Source organism: Seriola dumerili, unplaced genomic scaffold, assembly GCF_002260705.1.
Source record: "Seriola dumerili isolate Sdu_G_001 unplaced genomic scaffold, Sdu_1.0 BDQW01000003.1, whole genome shotgun sequence".
Classification (NCBI taxonomy): domain Eukaryota; kingdom Metazoa; phylum Chordata; class Actinopteri; order Carangiformes; family Carangidae; genus Seriola; species Seriola dumerili.
The window spans coordinates 11,159,421-11,180,151 of record NW_019174258.1 but is presented as its reverse complement, the minus strand read 5'-3'; the positions used below and the strand labels follow the sequence as shown (position 1 = coordinate 11,180,151).

The window sequence follows — 20,731 nt, the reverse complement described above, 5'->3', positions numbered from 1 at the left end:
AGAGAGGAAAGGAGAGAGGAGAAAAGTCCTGCACACCTGATCAGTTAATCTGACTGGCATTTTGTATTTATAATCACTGGGAAATATTTTACAGTGTTTGGATTATTTTTCTTATTAAAGAAAACAGAGGGTTTAATTTTTATTTTCAATCATAATCACAAAGTCTCCTCATGTTATTCTGAGCTGCAGTGATGGTGCGAGAGTCTAAAAGCTTCATCGTCAGGATTCTTAAGTAAATGAAGATATAATCCTCATTATGTAGCTATTTAGTGTTAAACCCTCTCCCTCTGCTCTGATTTAAACCTCTGTTGTCCTCCATGTCTGGATCCAGTAGGAATGATGACTCAATATTTCCAGCGATCTGATTGGTCAATGGTCAGACTGTTGAAAGGTTTTCATCAGATCCTCCGAAGTTAACCCGCTCCAAAGCACGTTGGCCATGCAGCATAGGTTACAATGGTAATCTGTACTCTGGTTAAAAGTTAGCCAGCTCCAGGATACCACCAAACCTGAGTTAAACCCAAAGCAAGCTGGAAAACAACCAAAAAAAAGTTATTTATCTTTGTGGAACAGGCCCTGGGGGTGTGTTCGCTGGAGATTAAGGTGGTTAAATGCAAAAGTTCAGCTTCAATATTTATATAGGCACTTATGTCCTGGTGAGTAGTTGGTTCTAATGGGAAGTTTTAAACTTCATCACATTGTATTTGCATTTGGCCTAGTGTCAGCTGCTCTCAGCACTTTTTCTGTTTGCTTGTCCTACTCTCTGTGCTCACATATACAGTATTTTCATACAGCTCAATTCACAATACAGCTGTTCTCATTTAAGTCGAGTCGATTTTATATAGCGCCAAATCACAAAAGAAGTTATCTCAAGGCAACTATACATGTTTTTCAGTTGTCAGTCATCGGGGTGAATATGAAATAGTGACTGAAACACAGCCCATTAAGACATCATGTTAACCATGTCATGTCTGAGCCATTTAGCTGCTGCTCTGCTGCTAAAATCCTGATTTTGTAACCATGACATTATCTGGCACTCACTCAGTAGAGTAGATGCACAGAGAGGGGTTCCTCTTGTGGGGCAGTACCGGCGACTCTCATCAATGCAAAGTGGCTGTAGTTTGTCCAAAAAGTTGCTAAATTTGTCTCTAGATGCTTTTTGAAAAAATAAAAATAAAAAGTTGGCATTACTGGAGAGGCTAGAAAGCTCCTGTGTACCACTCAAGTCAAGGCAGTAGTAGTAGATCCACCCAGGCTAACACAATAATGACAACGATAATGGCAGGTATAACTTTATCATATTCACCATCTTAGTTAAACATATAAGCATGCTTACATTTGCTAATTAGACGTAATCACAATGAGGCTGATGGGATCGTCAATAGCTTTGCAGGTCATAAACCAAAGTGCTGGACAAATGTTTACGTAGTGAGGGTTCTGGAATGAAAAGGTAAGGATCATCAATCCAGACACTAAAACATTGATGCAGTTTAACAAATTACAAGCGTAATGGTGAACATTGTGTAAAGCACAAATGTTTTTTTTTGTGTAGTGAGTCCTTCTATTCTGGTTTGCAAATACTTTGCTGGTTTTTGACTACAGTGTGGTCTTTAAGGGTGGTGGTGGCTGTCTGACCACAGTGAGAGCCTTCTAGGTATTGGGAAAGCGTGTGTGTGTGTGTGTGTGTGTGTGTGTGTGTGTGTGTGCGCGCATTAAGGCAGGGTCATTGAGGAGTAATAGGATTGCTCGACCCCGCTCCCTCTCTCGACACCCTGGCAAAGACAGGCCTCCTAAATCATCCTCACATCTCTGAGCAAGATGGAGGACCTGGCACTGTCTTTCCCCGCCCTCCATCCCCGGTGCAGCCATAACCGATCTCCCCACTGTGGTGCAGATACTGCTCACAGCCGTGATTTCCCCTCAAACCTCCGGGAGGACTGGAATAATATCTGCTCAGCATTCTGTAAATATCCACTGGGAGAATGTACTGTAGTTCATTGCAGCTGTGCCACAGTCACCGTGTGCGAGGTCTGCTGCTGATTCTCAGCTTCTGCTCCTCGTTCCTGAACTTTTCATCTTAAGTCTCCTCAAAAGGAAGCGATATGTGAGGTGAAGGAGCTTACTCAGCTACTATTATTCATTATTCATGTTCTGTATTCGTGTCACACTTCCGCATGTAAAAGTCTTAAACTTTGAGGCAACATGGATTTGTATTCTAAATGTTTCATGTTAGTTCTTATTCAGGATATTAAGATAGTTTGTCCAGTGTAATATAGAAAACATACCTCCATATTTTTCATACAGACCCAAGCCTGTAGTAATATAATATGATAAAGTCCTCTTCTACCATTTCTCCACCACTTTTTTCACTTGTACCACACAACAATAACAAAAAAGAAATAGAGAATTCCCTTTTCTCCAGCAATAAAAAAGGTGACATTTCATAAGATCAGCAGAGTGTTTTTATAGGTTTTTATATCTGAGTCCCAAACAGGGGACAGGGGGTGGAGCAGCACAGTCACAGCCCAGAGCAGCTATCACAGAAGATGGTCGGGTTTTTATATGTGCTCTTTGACCTCAGGTGAATACAAAATGCCCCAGGATACCAGAGTTCACCAAGAACAAGACAAATATAGACGCAAGCAGCAATTTGCAGTTTCTAACCATTTTGCACTCAAAACAAGGAAACAGTGTAATTGCCTAAAATTAAAGGCAGAAGCATCAACAAGTGGGATTCAGGTTTGATAAATCCGAGCAAAGTCACTTCAGCTTCAGCTTCAGTTTCATTCTGCTTAAAGAAGGAGTGAGTCCTGAGCAGTAAGTCCATGGTTTGATTCCTGGACCATTTTGCTGCATTTCATTTCCTCCCCTCATTTCACCCAAAAAATAAATAATAATAAAAACTTGTGAGAGTGGGATGTATACATGAGTTCCCATGTTAACTTGGGAGAGTGACATATTTTTTTGGTCTACGTGCTTGCTTTGCTTTTATGTACATTAAATATGCTTTATTATAACAGATGGCTGAAGCACATCTGTTAATGTCACTATGTTAATCAAATTATTTATATTTTATACTCAAACTAAGGCTAAAGCACATTCAGTGTCATTTTGATCCTGCAGCTAGCCCAGTGGTTTTAGATTCATGTAAGGAGAAAACGCGGAGAGAACTTGTTCGTTGGTCCGCAGCCCAAATAATGTGGATGGAAGATGTTGATGTCCCATGATGACGACTGTGAACCCACCAGCTTTGTCAAACTTCTACATGAAGGTTAGAACAGACAGACAGACAGACACACACACACACACACACACACACACACACACACACACACACACACACACACACACACACACACACACACACACACATACACACACACACACACACTAGGTCACGAAAAGTCCAGAACATATTGAGTCACTTCTTGAGCGCTTTTGCTCTTCAGCAGGTATACGTCTGGCTGTTTTGTAGTCCACCATGACCATAGATATATTGATGTAGATATAGGATTGTATGTCTTTCCTCTGTTGCTGCACCCTCTTGGCGTGACATGGGTGACACTGAGCTATCTAAGAAAGTAAAAACATGTACTAATCATAAATTTGCAGCGTGGTCTGATAAGGAAAATCTGATGGAATAAAAACCTACATAGGGAACTGACAGAGATTAAGGACAACACTAATCCTGATGAAGAACACAACCTACCCGCTTTCTGTTCTGTGCCAGGTCAGTAAAAAGAGCTAATTATAGCACTGCGAGTTTTTTCCACAACCACCAAGATGGCAACTGTGTTCTCTGTTCCTCAGAGAGATGTAGTGAATTATCTGGTGATAACGAAAATCTTTAAACAAATAATCTCTCTATATCTCTGTATCAAACAAATCATGAGTCTCAGGCATAAAAGGAGTTTTTTACCCTTCATGATGAAGTTTTCACCTACTTTTAATATAAAAGCGTTCCTTGCTTGTACCTTTGGGTGGAAGCTGGACATGTGTTACAGTATGATTTCCAGCACCTTCTTCTGGTCCTGGTCTTTGCCTTCTTCAAACTGTTGTGGTGCCTTCCTGGTATCCTGCTCAATTAGTGGAATAATGAGAAGCCCGTGTTAAACATTATTAGATACGGTGCTTGCAGAATACGCGCTTTGTCTTCCCTGCTTGTCAAATGAGGTGTCACAGCTGGTAGGAAGTCAGGTAAATCTGTGATTGTTCTGGTCACGTGCACATGTTTATCCCCACTAACATGATCCCATTGTTCCACGACACCGGCCCTCTCCGTGTGCCTGTCATTCATCCACTGAGAGCGTGCTGCATGAGTGTTCTGGAGCTGTGCTCACATATGTAAATTTTGTCCACACCAGGGATAAACATAATTCAGCAGAGGCAGGAATATATAAACCATAGAATAAACTCTAATAAACTCATTTATTAAATTCAACAATTTATTCACATTATTTCCAACATTTTGTTGGCACAGCGGGGGCATGAACCGTGGGCGTAGAGCTAGGCCTCTTGTTACAGACAGTCACCCTGATGTGGAGCTGTAGAGTCTCGCCTCCATTAAGGCAAATAAACCTAATTTAAAACATGTACCATTATCTCTAAAGGGGGCAGAGGAACTAAACTAAACAAACTAAACATTAGACACAGCAAGTTAGAGAGAGCGGGAGAGAGGGAGGAAGAGAAAGAAGTCCCAGGTAACTACTAAAGATACTAGCACATTGGAATAGCATGTAAACAACAGAGGACACAGAGGACTTCTCATTTGGAAATGTTGAGTTTGTTGTTGAAAACCTGCCTCCTGCCAGTCCCAGAAAGGCAGGACTTAGCTCCTCAACCTATTAGGTCACACCTGAACTGATAAAAGGCCTGGATCAGACCTTGCTCAGTCTCTCCTTTTGTTTGCTGCCGCATGTCGAACTGAGCGTGATAGTGCCTGAGGTTGTTTCCCGAAGTTGACTGCGTCAGATGCATTATTTGAGTAAATGAATGAGATTTGGTTATTGGTTATTGGGTTAAGGTTAGGGTTATTGCAGCTTCTTTGTTTAGATTGAGTAAAAAGTGTCTTGATTAGATTTATTACCGCCATTTACTGATTATTGCTTTCATTCGCCTTTAAGCCATTAAATCACCTATAACGGTCAACTGCCTGACTAAGTGGAAATCCTTTGGAAAGGAGAATAAAGTGTTGTAAGTCTGTCCTGTGGTCCTCATGCTTTAATTGGTGTTCCAATGCGCAGGATCTTTGGATAACCTAGCAACCACAAAGTCCATTTTTCTACATATGCATTCATGCTTGATGCAGTACCTTTAACAGGGCAAATGGGAGCGGATCAAAGCGAGGCTTTGTAAAAAAATAGCGATGTGACAAATTCTACATATCAAACAGAGGGAGTTAGAACTAAAGGCCTGCCTCTAATACAAGCCTGACTCAAATAAAGGCCTGTTACCTTTACAGTTTTTGGGGAAAATACGGTGGTTGAAAACTTGTCGTGCATCCGCTGTAAACGCTCCCTGACGACATAATAGAAATTGTACCAAATCATCTCACATCAACTTCAAAGGTGATCATGTGTCTGGTATTGTGTTTTTTCATTGCAGCATTTCTAGTGTTACCTAAGTATCTAAGAAATCTGAGGGCTTCTTCAGGACACAGCGGACTTCTTAGGTGTAGAAGAAGAGTGTTCTTAACTGCTGATGGTCCTAATAGCCTTCATATCTACTAGATGACCTCGACCTGCTAAGCTCTGAGCCCTGTGAGCGCAAAGAGCTGCAGAGAGACCATCTCTTAAGTGAAATTGGAGCTTATTCTGTGATAGAACAGTGTACAGGAAAGTGCTGATGCTTTGATAAGACGGACCGCTGTAGCACTGAGAATATATCATGCTACTCACTACTGTTTGTCATTCTTCACTAGAGCACTACAAACTTATCAAGTCTAGCACGCACTTTCTTTCCTTATTGTAGGACGTGTTGGAATTTTTTAATTTGCAGTAATTATACAGGCATGATTTTATTTCCTCTGCCCCTCCTTCCCACTCTGTCTCTCCTTTCATCGTTTAGCTTGCCCGCTGTGTCTCAGTATCCCCCATCGCCATGACAACCAGAAGCAGATGAGGCTATCCAGCTTTCTGCCATTGCATCTCACTCTCACAAAATTGCAGCTATATGACTTTTATTTGGTGGGAATACTCTAAAAAGAGATAAGACAACTTTTACAGTGTTGTGGTCCAACAAACAAAATTTACACTGCAGCCTATCAAGCTACTGATTCCCTGTTTGGTCTTATCAGGTGATGTTTTGTCTCTGGGGTTTATATGCTGAATGAGCAGAGTGGAGAAATATTTTTGAAGGGGATGAAACTAAATCCCATGGTTCAGATGATAAGTTGGAGCTGGGCAGCAATGAGGAGAGATGGGATTTTGATGAACCTGGTGTGGCGTACAAGATCCTACAGTTAAGAAAAAAAATATGTTGAGAAAACTCCACAGTCGAGGTTTCCAGAGGCAAAACACTGCAGGGTTGAGCAGGCAGAACACTCTCTGCAGCAGCGTAGAGAGCGCAGAGATTAAAGCAGCTGGTTCTTTATTTATCAGCAAGTACGTGTGCTGCCGTGCGCCTGCACTGCTGTCAATCCATCAAGATTGTTGTCAACTTTTTCCTCTGGCGCTGGTGCTCAAACAGCAATACAGCCACTAATGGGAACAGAAAATCAAACCATTAACAGAATTTAGTGATAGCAATTTAATTGCCTCTGGAACAAAAAGGTGGATTAATGAGAAGAATTGTTTTCACTGTAATAAGGTGTCGAAAACAAAACAAGTACAAAAAAACTCAGTTAGGACTGGAATACAGATCAGAACAGAAACACAAAGTAAAATTACACTTATGGAAGGTTTGATTACCAACCCAGACCACGGCCTTGAGATGCCGTGTGTCTAACACTGATTTTAAGATCTTGATCATGTCAGCGGATATTGTCTGGTATTATATGGGATGTATTATTCCTCCAGTGGTCTCAAAGCAATCAAGAATTTGTGGCTGCACTTGACTCACTTGATCTCCGTGCAACCTGAACGTGATGGAGCTTGAGCTGTTCTGTAAAGAAGAAAATGGGTTTATCTACTAAACGCACCTTTGGCACGGGTTGAATACTATATTTGGAATTAACTGACATCACTTTGTAGAGATATGTTTTCTAATTGATATGAAAGGGTTTTTTTCAGTTTGAAAATAGTTGCATTAAATCCAATTAAATGCTGTAAAACAAGCAAGATAGATAGCTAGATAGAAATAAAGGAATAAGGGTGTTACCCATGAGTTATGAGGCATGACTTAGCAAAGTAGTTGAAGATTTTCCTTTCTGTCCACTTTTAATTTTCATTTCAGTTCCAAAAACTTGAAAATGTCCAAAGGGGTGTAAACACTTCATGCAGGCTCTGTAGTTTGTGTTGAATTAGAAATCACCACAGAAAGAGGCATGTAAGAGAGGAGCTCTGAGCACAGAGAAGCCATATGCTGATCATTTGGAATCATTTGGAATCATTTGGAATCATTTGGAATCATATGGAACATTGTAACAACATGATTGCATCAGACACCGTTTCCAAAAGGCACCTGAACATCAAAATGAAAGCACCCGCTTTATTCACCAAATGTTTTCAGCTATCTCGTTTCACAAAATCACCCATAAGCACTTTGCAAGTGCTGGGCAACAATTATGGAAGCACTTTAAAAAAGTAGAAATAAATCATGTGCATCCTGTAATTTCTCTCTTACTGTGTTTCATAAGGACTGACAATGTTTGACAATGTTTTGACCACTGATAGGCTTCCTCTGTGAAGAGAAGCTTGTGTGTCATTAGAATATACTGGTAACACAGTGTATATACAATATATCAGCATATCAAGTACACATGGAGCATGTAACTATTATGTATTATGTAACTATACATACATACTACATTTTTTTTAAATTATTGTTGGAGACAAATGACAGCCATGAACACACAACCAACACTTTCAATGTCCATTATTTTTTTTTCTTTTTATTATGAGAGAAATGTGACTTTACATTGTTTATCACCCCGAGGGTGAAAATAAAACATAAATAAAACATTATTACAAAATGTTGCATTGAATCACAAATGAAACAATTCATTTTTTACATTTGTTTGTTTTTTTTTTATACAGAAATCATATTTACACATTTGCCCTTTTTTTACATTGTGTAGAATACAACAGTTGTGTACCATTTTTATAGTACAAACATTTCCTTCGTTTCAAAGCAGAGGTATAAAAGCTCTCCTCTATCTCCTGAGAAGATGCTAGGTTCTACTCTAGTGCATTTTATCATTAAGATTTAAGGCTACGCAGGGTTCACCTGATGGACACACTCGTCTCATGGACAGGCCTATCATCATCGGGGGAAAGGAGTTCATTTTTTCTGACTCGCGTCAGCTGATTGTCCCTTACAAAGAGAGGTTTGTGGTTCTGCCCGGTCGCTCGCTCCAACCGTTACACCTTCTTTTTTTCATATTAAAGCTGCTGCTGACTGGTTTCACTGAATAACCAATTACAATCTCTGACAACTTATTTGTTTCTGCAGTCAATTACAAATACCGTGGGGAAACTGTCAGAGTATGAGAGCCCACGCTCATCACATTATCTCTGTATGGCAATGACCTGCTGAGAAAAATATGTTAATTTTGCACAGTGGGGAGAATATACATATATGAAGATAAAAATAAAAAAACAAATCAGTTTCATACTTTTGGTTGTTGTTGATGTGTAAAGGACGGAACTCATTTAGTCATAGGTGCAGTGCTCCCTAGTGGTCAAAACACACCTGAAGCAACTGAGAAAAAATAAGCCCATTCCTCTGTTTCTTTGACAGGATTACACCAACACCATAAACAAAAGACATGAAGAAACTAATGGGCCGGTCCTTAAAGCCTCTTAGAAGACACACTATGATAAACCGGCCTGGACAGGAAGTCAAATCCTCAACACAGACAGCGAGTTAACAATCAAGCACTTAAACGTTAGACAAAAGAGGCAAAAAGGAAGCAGATCAGTGACGCTGCTCTGTTATTCACTGGAAAAGCAAGGACTTCTTCTTTTTTTTTTTTTTTTTAAATTTGTCTTCTGCTTTTATTTCCTACCTGTCCAGCAGGTAGCTGTGTGGCCCACTATGGGGTTAGTGGGGCTGAAACATAGGCTTACGGGTTACCTTGGAAACATTACATAAAAGCTACCTGCCCCGTTTTAATTTTACACACTAACAAAATGGAGCCGCAGCATCTTTTATGTACTTTAACCAATTATCTGGCTTTGGATCATTGTTGCTTTTCATCAGCATCAAATTACAAAAATCCACATAATACAAAGATCTCCTCGTTTGATCTTCCATACTGATAATACACACACACTCACACACACACTCACACACACACTCACACATTAAATTAAAAAAAAATCAACATATTAGGACCAAAGTGCTTAACAACACTGATGTGTGTTGATTAATTTGAAATGATCAGAGACTGGGTTAGACAGGTTTCGTCATTAAACAGGAAAACATAACATCATCTGTTTTTAGTTAATGTCCTTTCTCATCTTCTCTAACCAGCTGCTTTGTCCCTAAATTAACAGCCTCCATTTCCTAAAACCATCAGCTGTGTGCGTCCACTGAGTCTATAATCAGAGGTAAAAGAGGGAGGTTGAAAGAGAAAGCTAAACTATTTATCAGACAGAGGCCATTAGCATGCTACCTGCGGAGTCATATGCAATTAAAAAAAAAAAACGAAGGAAAGCCCTGCTCGTCGGCGCTCAGATGAAAGATGATGGCTGCATAAAAGCCCATTGACAGGCAGATAAGTGAGGATCAAGCTAATATCCATCCAAGGCTCTAAAACACACTAAAGGATATGAATTGAGCCATTATACACAGGGAGATATGTCTCATTCCTTTCATTACTGTTGAGTCTGGAAAAATAGACACGCACATCTGAAGAGTTTCACTCCAAAATGGAGATATCCATAATTCAAATAAATTAAAACCTCAGCAAGGAACATGATTGATGGCATAAAATCATTACAGAGGATCGCTGGAGTTAACTGAAGTTATCATGTGCCAATTCCACTTTGCTTACAAACCGGAGACAAAATTCGAACATGTAATCACATCTGCTTTTCAAATCGCGAGTAAAGGAATGTCAGGGTTCCAGTTTTCTGTCAGCGTGGATTTATACGGAAACATTTTGGAAAGAAAACACTGAAAACATTGATTAAGAAATGCACAAAGGACACAGAGTTTAGGCAGATTTTCCCTCCGTGGTTTCAGTCTATTATCAATGAAGATGAGGAGGAGTGAGGCGTTTCCAGTGCCACAGCGAGCTTGTTGACATTCATATCTGTTTCCAAGTGGCATTTAGATGTGTGTGTGTATCTTTTTATGTGTGGTTAAAGCCACATGGAAGCAGCCCTGCTTCATTTTGTAAATGAATATAACAGCGTGTTGGTGTGGGACTTAATGCCAGGACGGACAGTTGAAAAAAAAAAGGGGGGGGGGGGGGGGGGGGTGGTTGTTGGCCATAAGAGACATGAAAACAGGAAGGCAGTCAGGCCCATAACATAATTGGTAGAACTTTCACAGTGACAATCCACTGTGAAATGCTTTCATTGTAATACAGAGCTTTCACAAATGTATATTTTACTCCAAAATGCTTCATAATGACTTCTTTGGAAAAGGAAATGGGGTTTTTTGCGCAGAATACCCAAAAGCGCACAGCTAATCCATGTTCCCTATTTTAAAGTACTGCAAGTGTGTGTATGCCTACGTGCACACGATATCAGAATCTCTAAAATATTCTGCTCTCCAGAAAACTACAAGAAGTGGTGTTTGATTTAAACATGCAAGAAAGCACACATTTTCTCTTTTTCTTGCACGCAATGTTAAATTGCTCTACGTTATGAAGTGAACTAAGATGCTTTCAAAGGTGCCAAAAAAGCCTGGTAACAAGCTGCAGTAATGCATGTTACCACTCAGCAATAACACGTTCCTCTGCATGTCGGGCTGGCCTGATGGGTTGATGGGTTGATGATGATGATGAGGAGGAGGAGGAGGAGGAGGAGGAGAGCCACTTCCCTCAGCAGAAGAAGATCTCTCCATCCAGAGGAGGCTCAGGGCGGTGCTGGGGGTCTGGAAGGAAGAGAGGAGAAAGAGTCAGTGTCACCGTCACTGTTACTGTATGACGAGTGTGATTGCTGATTTGTTGTAACATTTATTCTCCAGGGATGTTTAGTGAGCAGAATCAACCTGCTTCATATTGATCAAGCTCTTACCACAGTGCACGGTGCTGCCATTGAGATCCATTAAAGAATTGACTAAATCTGCCTCAGTGAGCAGCTCAATGTGCTGTACTCGCTGCTCACACCGGAGCCATCATTTCACATCTAGACATGCATCAATCTGACTGGCAGGTTGTATTTATAATCACAGGATATAGTCAACAGTGTGTGGATTATTATTCTAACAAAAGGACAACGTAGAGTTTAGTTTTTATTTTCCGTTATCATTTCGAAGTCTCTTCATGTTATCCTGAGCTGCAGCGGTGGCATTAGAGAGTAAAAGCATCAGGAAAAAACATCAGAAATAAAAGAATCTTAAAGCTAAATGAAAATTCGGCTATAATGATCATGCAGTTATTTAGTTGTAAACTCTCCCTCTGTTTGTTAGAAGCTCTGTTTTCAAACCAGATTGGACAGATGGAAAACCTGGAACAGCAAAAATCTCTCCCTCTCTCTTTTTCACCTAATTTGTAAACTCTTTTGTCCTTGTTGGGATCCTGTAGAATGACTCCGTTTTTTCCAGCGATCTGACTGGTCAGTAGTTGGGCTGTTGACGGGCTCTATTCTGATCCTCTGCCCCGGTTAAAAGTGAGCCACCTTCGTGACCCCAGCAAACCTGACTAAAGCCCAAAGATAGCTGGATAACTGAAACATCACAGGGCCCAGGTGAGCGTGCAGCAGAGTGGACTGTGGTTACAGTCACTCCGAGATAAAGGAGACAGAAAAGATAAAGCAGCAAGTGTGATGCAAGCTGACACTCAGAAGCCACGTTTCTTTAAAATGCATCACCGGGCTGTACGACAGTGACAGGCTGAACAGACGATGATGTTATTATTACTACACTGTTGAAGATAAGGGTCACAGTGTCACTCAGCAACACATATCTTTTAAAGGCTACATATACATATACACCTGGTTTATTGAAAATGTAACTCTGATTTTATGGTTTCTGTCTTTAGCACAAATAAAACATCTGGAAACATCTGTGCTTATATGTGAATCCCTATGTAAAACATAGGTGTACTGTATGTGAATGAGCAACTGTGTTTGCATAATGCTTTCATATGAGCTTTGAATTATATTACATTACATTTAATAGTCTTTACATTTGTAAAATTAAAATGATTGAATATACAGTATTATCTACTATTGCTAAAAAAAAAAATGGGATAAAACAACCAGATCAAACATAAACTTTTATAGACAATATTTTCATAACAACACAGTCAAATTACTTATTGAATTTAGGGCTTGTTGCCAGTCACTGAAGTCAAAGCCATCACCCATTTTTTGGCTGCCTATCTCCTCTTTCTCTGATAATCAAACATCATGTGTCCTTGACAAAAACACTGCGCTCCACCCTGCTGACTCAATATAAGACACTGCATAATTAAACTAAATGTAAACCCCCCCCCTTCATTCTTTACCTGCTGTCTGTGCACTCCCTCCTTTGCCCTTCTTCTTCTTCTTTTCCTTCCCCTCCTTGTTCTTGCTCTTGGCCAGCTGCAGCAGGCTCTTTGAGATCTGGCTGTTGGCTTCACTGCCCTTGAGGTTGGCGTTAGTGGAGGATGAGGTAAAGGGATTGAGGCCTTTTCCTTTGGGCTTGGACTGCTGGGGCTGAAGCCTGGGCAGGGAGGAGGAGGAGGAGGAGGAGGAGAACTCCAGTGGGTCCAGCTCCAGAGACTGGGAGCTGCCGGGGAACTGGGATTCATCAGATGTCGTCGAGGGAGTCCTCTGGAAGTAAAGGCGGTCGGTTAAGACAGGTGAACAGCTGTTGTCTACATTTGTGAATGAATATGTAGGACAAGGTTCAGATTTTTATGTTTTTCTAAGTTGATGCTGAATAAAACATGAGCATAAATGTTCACAGAAAATGGTTTAATGGTGGAAAAGGAAAGTTTGAAAGAGACCAAAATGTGAACTGTGAAGCTGAGCAGCAGCGGTGTGCGGGATATTCTTTTTTCAAGGCATAAAAACCTGGAAACATAACCCTGCTGTTTGGATAGTTGGTTTGCTCAGTAATTGAATGTCAAGAGCACTTTTGAATTCACTTTCAAGAGGACCCGGGTTCAAGCCTCCTATATAAGTATCCATAAACATCAACCCTGCTGAAGTGTCATTGAGTGAAACACTGAGCCCCTCCCAGCTCGGTGAGTGTTCCCCTGCAGCGCAGGGAGCAACAGATGATGTTATTATTATTGTTATGATTTTAAAAATGTCCCCGCTCACCTCAGCCAGACGGAGCTCCTCCATCTTCTCGAGCTGCCGCTGCACGGCCTCCCTGTCCCTCTCCAACTTCCTCTGGGCGTCTCTCAGCCTCTCCAGGTCTTTCTGGTACTCTTCCTTCTTACTCTGCAGCTCCTGCTTCTCCACCTCCAGCTCCTTGTGCTGCTTCAGCACATCCTCCTCCTGCAGTGGTTGAGAGGTGCATTGATGGATTTATTGAAATGATTCAGGACAAAGACATGGCATGGTCTCAGATACTGAAAAGGAAGTTCCTTCATCGTTGTACATTACATTGATGGGACAGGTCTGTAGGTCTCCGAATCACTGTTGCATTTCAAAATAATCATATGAATCAATAATCATGCAGTAATTAATTCTAATCAAATTAGAGTCTGCCGTGGTCATTTTCTCAAGATGATACAATGTGCCATGTATGCAGAAGTTTGTATTTGAAACCATGCAGAGTAAAAGAACTTTCATTATGTTACTATATGTTCTGTATTACTGTAAATTTTGACAAAATCTAAAAAGACTTTACTCCTCTGTGTAATATGGTGCTATGATTGTTCTACATTTTCGGTTCTGCAACAACCTCAAACGTTGACAATTTTTATTTCATTCACCTGTAAATTTAATCATCTATGATAAGCTACAGTGACGCTGTGAGGCTGGGAGGCCTGTGTTAGTTTACTCTACTGTAACTGACACTCAGTACATCTTTGATTATTGTTAACATTTTGAAAGTTACAGAAATGATAGAGAGTGCTTTTCTTCTCCCTGCTTTTTATTCGCACTGCAGCAGTTTGTGTTTACAGGTCAGAATTTAGCAAGTGAGTTTAGCTCTTTGCAGCAAACTGAGAATCTGACGCGTAAACTGAGCCAAGACAAATGTAAATACAGCAGAATGCTTGTGCAATGAGAGCGGCTTCAAAATGACACTGCAGTTATTCACAGGAAGACCATACTACCTTGTTTTTCAGCCAATCACAAGTCATCGGCATCTTCTGAAGCCAAGAACCTGAGATAGTAATGCTAGCTCTAAGCTTATTGTTAGATATTGCACTAAACTGAGAAGGATGCAACGTCTTTGCATCCTCCTCAGTTTAAATTTGATCGTGCAGCTTTGATCTCAGTGCAACTACACTTACAGTTGAGGATTGTTTTTAGGGTTTTTTAGTTAGAGGGATATTTTTGAAGGCCCCCTGCTATCACTACAGAGCACTACAGGAAACCCTGAGCACCTGGCACAAGTCTACAATGTTATTTATCATAATATACAGTGCAAGGTGAATTATTGCAAAAACCTGACTACTAAGACTTACAACTGCATAGAAACACAGAACAATGCACAGAGCAAGTAGAAAATGATGCATTGTTACCTGCACGTGCACCAGCATCTCCCTTTCAGTCAGCTGCTGTTCCCTGAGCTCCCACTGCCTCTCCCTCCTCCTCTTCTCCTCAGCGTGAGCTGCCTGTTGTCTCTGCAGGGATGCCACCTCCTGCCGCTGCTTCTCCAGGCTGCGCTGCTTCTCCTGCTCAATCAGGGAGTTGGGCCGCGAGGATGGCCGAGATAAAGACGTGCAGGAGGAGGAGCGCTCGCTCAGGGCCTGCCGCTGGTCCTCTATGAAACTGTCCTGCTGGACCACCACCGCCTAGATTAGACAGGACCAGATTCACATCCCATGGAGATTAGGTCAGACACACCCCTCCTGCTATTGTGTGGTATTTGGCTACATTTTTCAAGACATTATTATTATTATTTTCTCTGTCTATATTGCTATGCTCATACTGCACCACAGAGCGTCTAAAGTCTCATGTTTTTTTTCCTTCTTCCTTTCACACAAGAAGCGAGGTTTTCAAATTCACACTGACAGCAAAAAGCTTCACAGTGTTGCATCATGTTAAGTCTGATCTGGAGCGCATGGGCATATCGTACGCAAAGTATGTTACCTGCAGAGTGCTGAGCAGGAGATGCAGATTGGAGACACTGTGAAGGACCTGCTGTTGGGAAAAGAGAAACCACTGAGTATCATTTAACCTCAAAACATCATCTCTGTTCTTGTTGTTAGATGAGATGAAAAATCCTGCAGGAGAAAACTGTCTGTCGGATGTTGCCTCGGCTTATTGCTGCACTTGAGTCATTGCTTGTTAAAATATGAAATGAGTAATAGTTGTGCATCATTTTAATCAGTGCTAGCAGTGGATTTCATGTGATATGAATCTACCAGTGCAGGACTAAGCCAGCGTGAAACACTACAACTTCACAGTTTACCGTGATGTGACCTTTTCTCCATTAAACACTGAGAAAGAGACAAGGCCATGGAGCTTTCAGCTGTCACCAGTGTTTACTAAGACACAAAATGTTCCAATTAACATTCACCGGGAACTGCACAAAATAGCATTTATAAAACAGCAGATCTGCAGGAGGTGTTGTGTTATCATACAGAAACACAACACTGAGGTCTGTATAACAAAGGGAAATAAATAATCAGATTGTGCAATTCCAGTATCTTTTGTAGGTTAATATTTTATACTTACATCTTGTATTATATTATTGCATTCTATTAAATAAACCTGTTTTTGTTTACATTGAAGCCAAAAGTACCAGAATTACTGTGTGTTCAGCATTTTTTCATCGCTTTTTGTGAAATTTGATTTACTGAAACTCTTATCAAACACTGGTACCACTGGTACCACTGGTAACACTGTTGTGTACTGTGTGAAATTAAATGTTGACAACTGGGAGTGGACGCATTTCACATTTAACAATTTTTTCAACTTTACCGTGTTAGAATAGGATGTAAACCATATATTTTATATATTAACTGTAGGTGTTATGGATGACCTTTCAGAAGAATTTTGATGCATTAATGTGGTTTGTCTGCCTTACTTTTTCATCTTGCTGAGTTCTACTGCTATCTTACTTGCACTGCTTAGGAAGCTTGCTCTGTTCTCATGCATAATTCATTTCCATCTTATTTTTCATTAAAACTCTTCGTAAAGCTCACTCTTATGGACACACTTTTATTAAATGACTCCTGCCTTTACAGTTTGCTTCCCACGTGCGTTTGCTATCAGTTTGATTGAATTTTTGTTTCTTCTTGTGTGCTTCGAATAATACTAACATCTAATACTACTAACACAAACATCTACAGTATATGAACTACTACTGTCTGAGCTAATACATTTATTGATGCTGATAACAATGATGTTGACACAGAGTTTTGACTGTTTCCATGTAAACAGCAGCTCTAATTTAATTAGAGACAGGAAGTCAGAGTTACCTCACTGTTCCTCTTCAGCAGCAGCAGCAGGTTGGCGTTTCCTCCCTGCACATAAACACAAACACACACTGAGTACAGCCAGAGCTCATATACACACATCTGCTGGTGGGTTGCATCATGTGTGTGTACAGTCAGTGTACGGGAGAGTGAATAGAGTACAGTATGAATATGAATGCGATTATAGCTGTGCATTTGGGTGTGCTGCAAGATTCTAATTGTATCAGGCTGTGATTGTGCACAACTGGTGCAGTAATACAGCAATCCTGCAGCTGTTGCATTACAAGGAGCTAAACATCTCGAAAAATCTTTTTTCCATTTACAAAAAAAAAAACATAGACTAATGTGAATGGAAGAGAAAATGCTTGAATTAGCTCTGTGTTGTATTTTTAATGATGATTCTGACTCCTGCTCATACTCCCTTCTTAAACGCTGAACTCTCTTTGAACTTTTGCTCCATGCCCAGGATAGAAAAATCTGGCACTTCTCTCTTGTTCAGTTTATACGTAACAGCCTATGTGTCTATGTTCAGAGACAGGACTGCACACTACAGCAGCTCGCTCTACTAAAACATTCAAGAAACAATTATGTGCTGGATACATGCAGGATAAACGACTGCAAAGGCGAGCCTCCAGTGCAGGACTCCAATAGCAACACCTAAGGCGGCCCATTCATTTCCATCCACTATTGAATTCTTACACAACTGATAGTCGCCATTAGCAACGGGACCTGGCAGGATAAGTCAAGAGGCTAATTCACTGGAGGGAGAGAAGTGGCTAAATTCATCTTAATGGTACTGTTAATTTTGGAGGACAAATACACCCCCATACATGGCCTCAAGTTCTCATTGAGGCGAGGGGGCGTAGCGCTTTCAGATTCAAGAATAATTGGCTGCTGGGATACTGACCTTCTTTAAAACACTGTCAGACTCCGTCCTGCGCAGATCTCCCACCGTATCCTCGCCCTCGTCTCTGTCTCCACCTGACATAAAGGGAAACCACAGGAGAGATGATGAGCCAGGCAGCAGAGGATCCACGTTCACAAACACGAGAAGACGAGAGCAGGGCCGCAGTAAATGTACAAACTGAAAACCAGGTCTTTAGGATCAAATCAATATGCCACATGAGCATGTGATGAAGGCAATCACATTTTAAAGATGACATAATAACAATTGGTTTTCTTTCCTGCACTTTCTCATACACAGCTGAGAATCTGTCGACAGGTGTCCAGTATAATTATGAGCCCAGATGCATAATGAACACTGATCAATATCGGAAGTGATAAAACAGTTTCTATATGAGAGGCTAAAAGAACATGCGAGGCTGGTAGAGTTAAGGTGCACATTGATGCTAGTAGTTTATTTGATGTGAAACTTATTTTTGGGTAAGTGAAGATAAGAACTGTGAATATTAACAAGTGGCATAGTGACTGATAAAGAGGCAAATGAACTGCCGCCTCAAGGTGGTCACTCCCAGCTCTACAACCACCCACAAGAAGAAATAACAATCATGTTTTCAGGTAAAACTCAAAATCACAGCTGAAATTTCAGAGACATTTCTTCAGATTAAGATTTCAGTCCTGTGCAGTTTACCCAGTCCATACACACAACTTCAAAATTCACAGGCAAATTAGTTATATATCAGAGGCAACAGATCAACAAACATGGGTCAACACAAGGGAACAACGAGTTAAGTAAAATAAATAAAACAAAACTGATACGCTTTTTAAAAGTTTTATGTGTAACAGTGCACATCTTGGGAAAGCTGGTGATTGTGAATCAAAAACAGACATGGTACAGATAATATAAAGGTGACTTCTTCTCATATTAAAAACATGGTAGTTTAAAATGATCCTGTTTATGTTTATACAACACATCAGACTTACAGCTAAGATGGTCAAGCTATTGAGATATATTTATATAACCCATAAAGTCACAGTTTTGATGTCTGCAACAACATATGGTGTGACCACTAACCCACTGATTTTTGAAGGTCGTGACCTGCTTGTTCATCGCTGTGCCAGTAAAATAAGTGGATCTAACCTGTCATCTGTGAAGACTTTTTGACTTACTAACACACATGAAAAAGTGCTGCCCTACATTTTTGTACTGTTTGTGCTGATGTTACATATGATACCTCATCTGCAAGTGATGCTTAACCTGTTTTTGTATTCATTTAATTATCATAATACTATTATTTGCATTTTGTTTTCCTTTGCTTTTGCTTTTCCTTCCCACCCCACTCATCAAATCTCTTCACTTCACTAAGCCCTCCTTTGATCTGAAACAACAATGTAGTTTAGTTGATTCTTATACAACTCAAAATCCATATATATCATCTCATTTTCATAATACCTCAATCGTCTCCAGTGTCTACATCTGTTACTCTGTCTGCTTCCTCAACAAAATAATGGGTAAAATGTAGCTTTAAAAGCGTCACACTGATAAAAATGCACGTGCACTTTTGTTGTTTCACACCAGTTGTACTGATGTAGAAGTGTGGACCTCTCATGGCTCAGTATCTGCCACGCTGTCAGTAGAGTCCCACTATGAGCAAGCAACCAGTTCAGAGGTATCGCCCCAGGCCGTGTCTCCCCTAGGAAACTTCAGCTCTACTGTCCAAGCCCCTGTCTAAAATGTTTTATCTAACTGCACTGAGCAGGGGAATTGTGGGAAGTGCCGGGTGTGGTGCCTGCTGTTATGTGACCGCTAAAAATCAGTTTTTAGGATGAAAGTGAAATATTTTACTTTTCCTGCCGTGCTGGGCTTTCAGCAGTTTCAGCACAGCACACATCTGCAGTCCAGTCATTGAGGGGATGCAGTTATCTGGACCAGCAGGTGGGTTCACTGTGTTTGACTGTGACAGGCTTCAAACATGTAGCCTGGCTGACCACTAGACCTGACTGTGCTCTCTGTGGAAAAAAAGCAACATCAACCTACACTTACTCTTGTTGCTGTGCATCTGGTGACTGTCGAAGCCTCCGAACGTCTCAGCCCGACGGGGCAAACACACTGGCCCCACGCCTCCTCCCTCCTGGACGCTGGCCATGGCCCCGCCCAGGCTGCCGTTCACCAGCGCCTGTAACGTCTCCACTGTCACACACACACACACACACACACACACACACACACACACACACACACACACACACACACACACACACACACACAGACACACAGACACACAGACAGACACACAGACAAACAAACAGAGAGGAAAACATCAATGTGCAGGTCAGTAAATGAATTATCCGGGCTAACTGTGTTACAATTCGGCTCTGCACTCATGAATCCTACCAGGCACTCAACCTGGTACAGGCTCCAGTTGCTTAGCAACTATTGACAATCTGTTTGAACCACAGAGCTCTTTTACTAAAAGTTTAAATATCTGTTCCATCTGAGATTATATAAACTCTGGACACATACATACAGCAGTGTATCCACATGTAGATAGAACATGCAGTTCTGTGACCTTCCCAGTGAAAATAAGGAGAAACAAAGCCGTCGCTGATGATTGTGGATTCTCAGTAAAACACAATAACCAGAAGAGGCAGAATAAATGACATTATTGCTGCCAATTCACATATCAGATAAGTACGATCACAGCCCCAGGCTTTAGAAGGAGGAGATGACAAATACATTCTGTAATAGTGCAGCTAAACCTTTCCAAACCATTACATACATCTTCCCTGCATTAGAGCTGCAGACGATTCATCTTTAAATGTCAAACAGTTACCAAACCCCCACACTTTAAACAAATCTGGTATTTTTTAAGCAACTACATCTTTTCATGGAACACCCTTTTCCTGCAGCAGTAATTAGAAATCAGTTATAAGAGGTGGCTGCATCTGTGCACACTTCCTCAGTCTGCA

At 40.8% G+C, this 20,731-nt stretch overlaps 1 protein-coding gene across 2 annotated transcripts in view; it reads right to left on the bottom strand.

Moving 5' to 3' along the window:
• Positions 1–10,576: 10,576 nt before the first annotated feature.
• akap13 (A-kinase anchoring protein 13) overlaps positions 10,577–20,731 on the bottom strand; it is a 47,437-nt gene continuing 37,282 nt past the window's right edge. The window contains exons 23-30 of one of the 2 annotated variants that reach the window (XM_022740506.1): positions 19,806–19,952; positions 17,769–17,842; positions 16,865–16,909; positions 15,531–15,581; positions 14,960–15,232; positions 13,584–13,763; positions 12,782–13,088; positions 10,577–11,205 (exon numbers count right to left, since the gene is read on the bottom strand). In XM_022740506.1, the coding sequence (XP_022596227.1) occupies positions 11,153–11,205; positions 12,782–13,088; positions 13,584–13,763; positions 14,960–15,232; positions 15,531–15,581; positions 16,865–16,909; positions 17,769–17,842; positions 19,806–19,952 (1,130 nt within the window). In that variant the 3' untranslated portion in view covers positions 10,577–11,152. The remainder of the gene's footprint in view (positions 11,206–12,781; positions 13,089–13,583; positions 13,764–14,959; positions 15,233–15,530; positions 15,582–16,864; positions 16,910–17,768; positions 17,843–19,805; positions 19,953–20,731) is intronic. The other variant, XM_022740498.1, reaches the window with a different exon arrangement.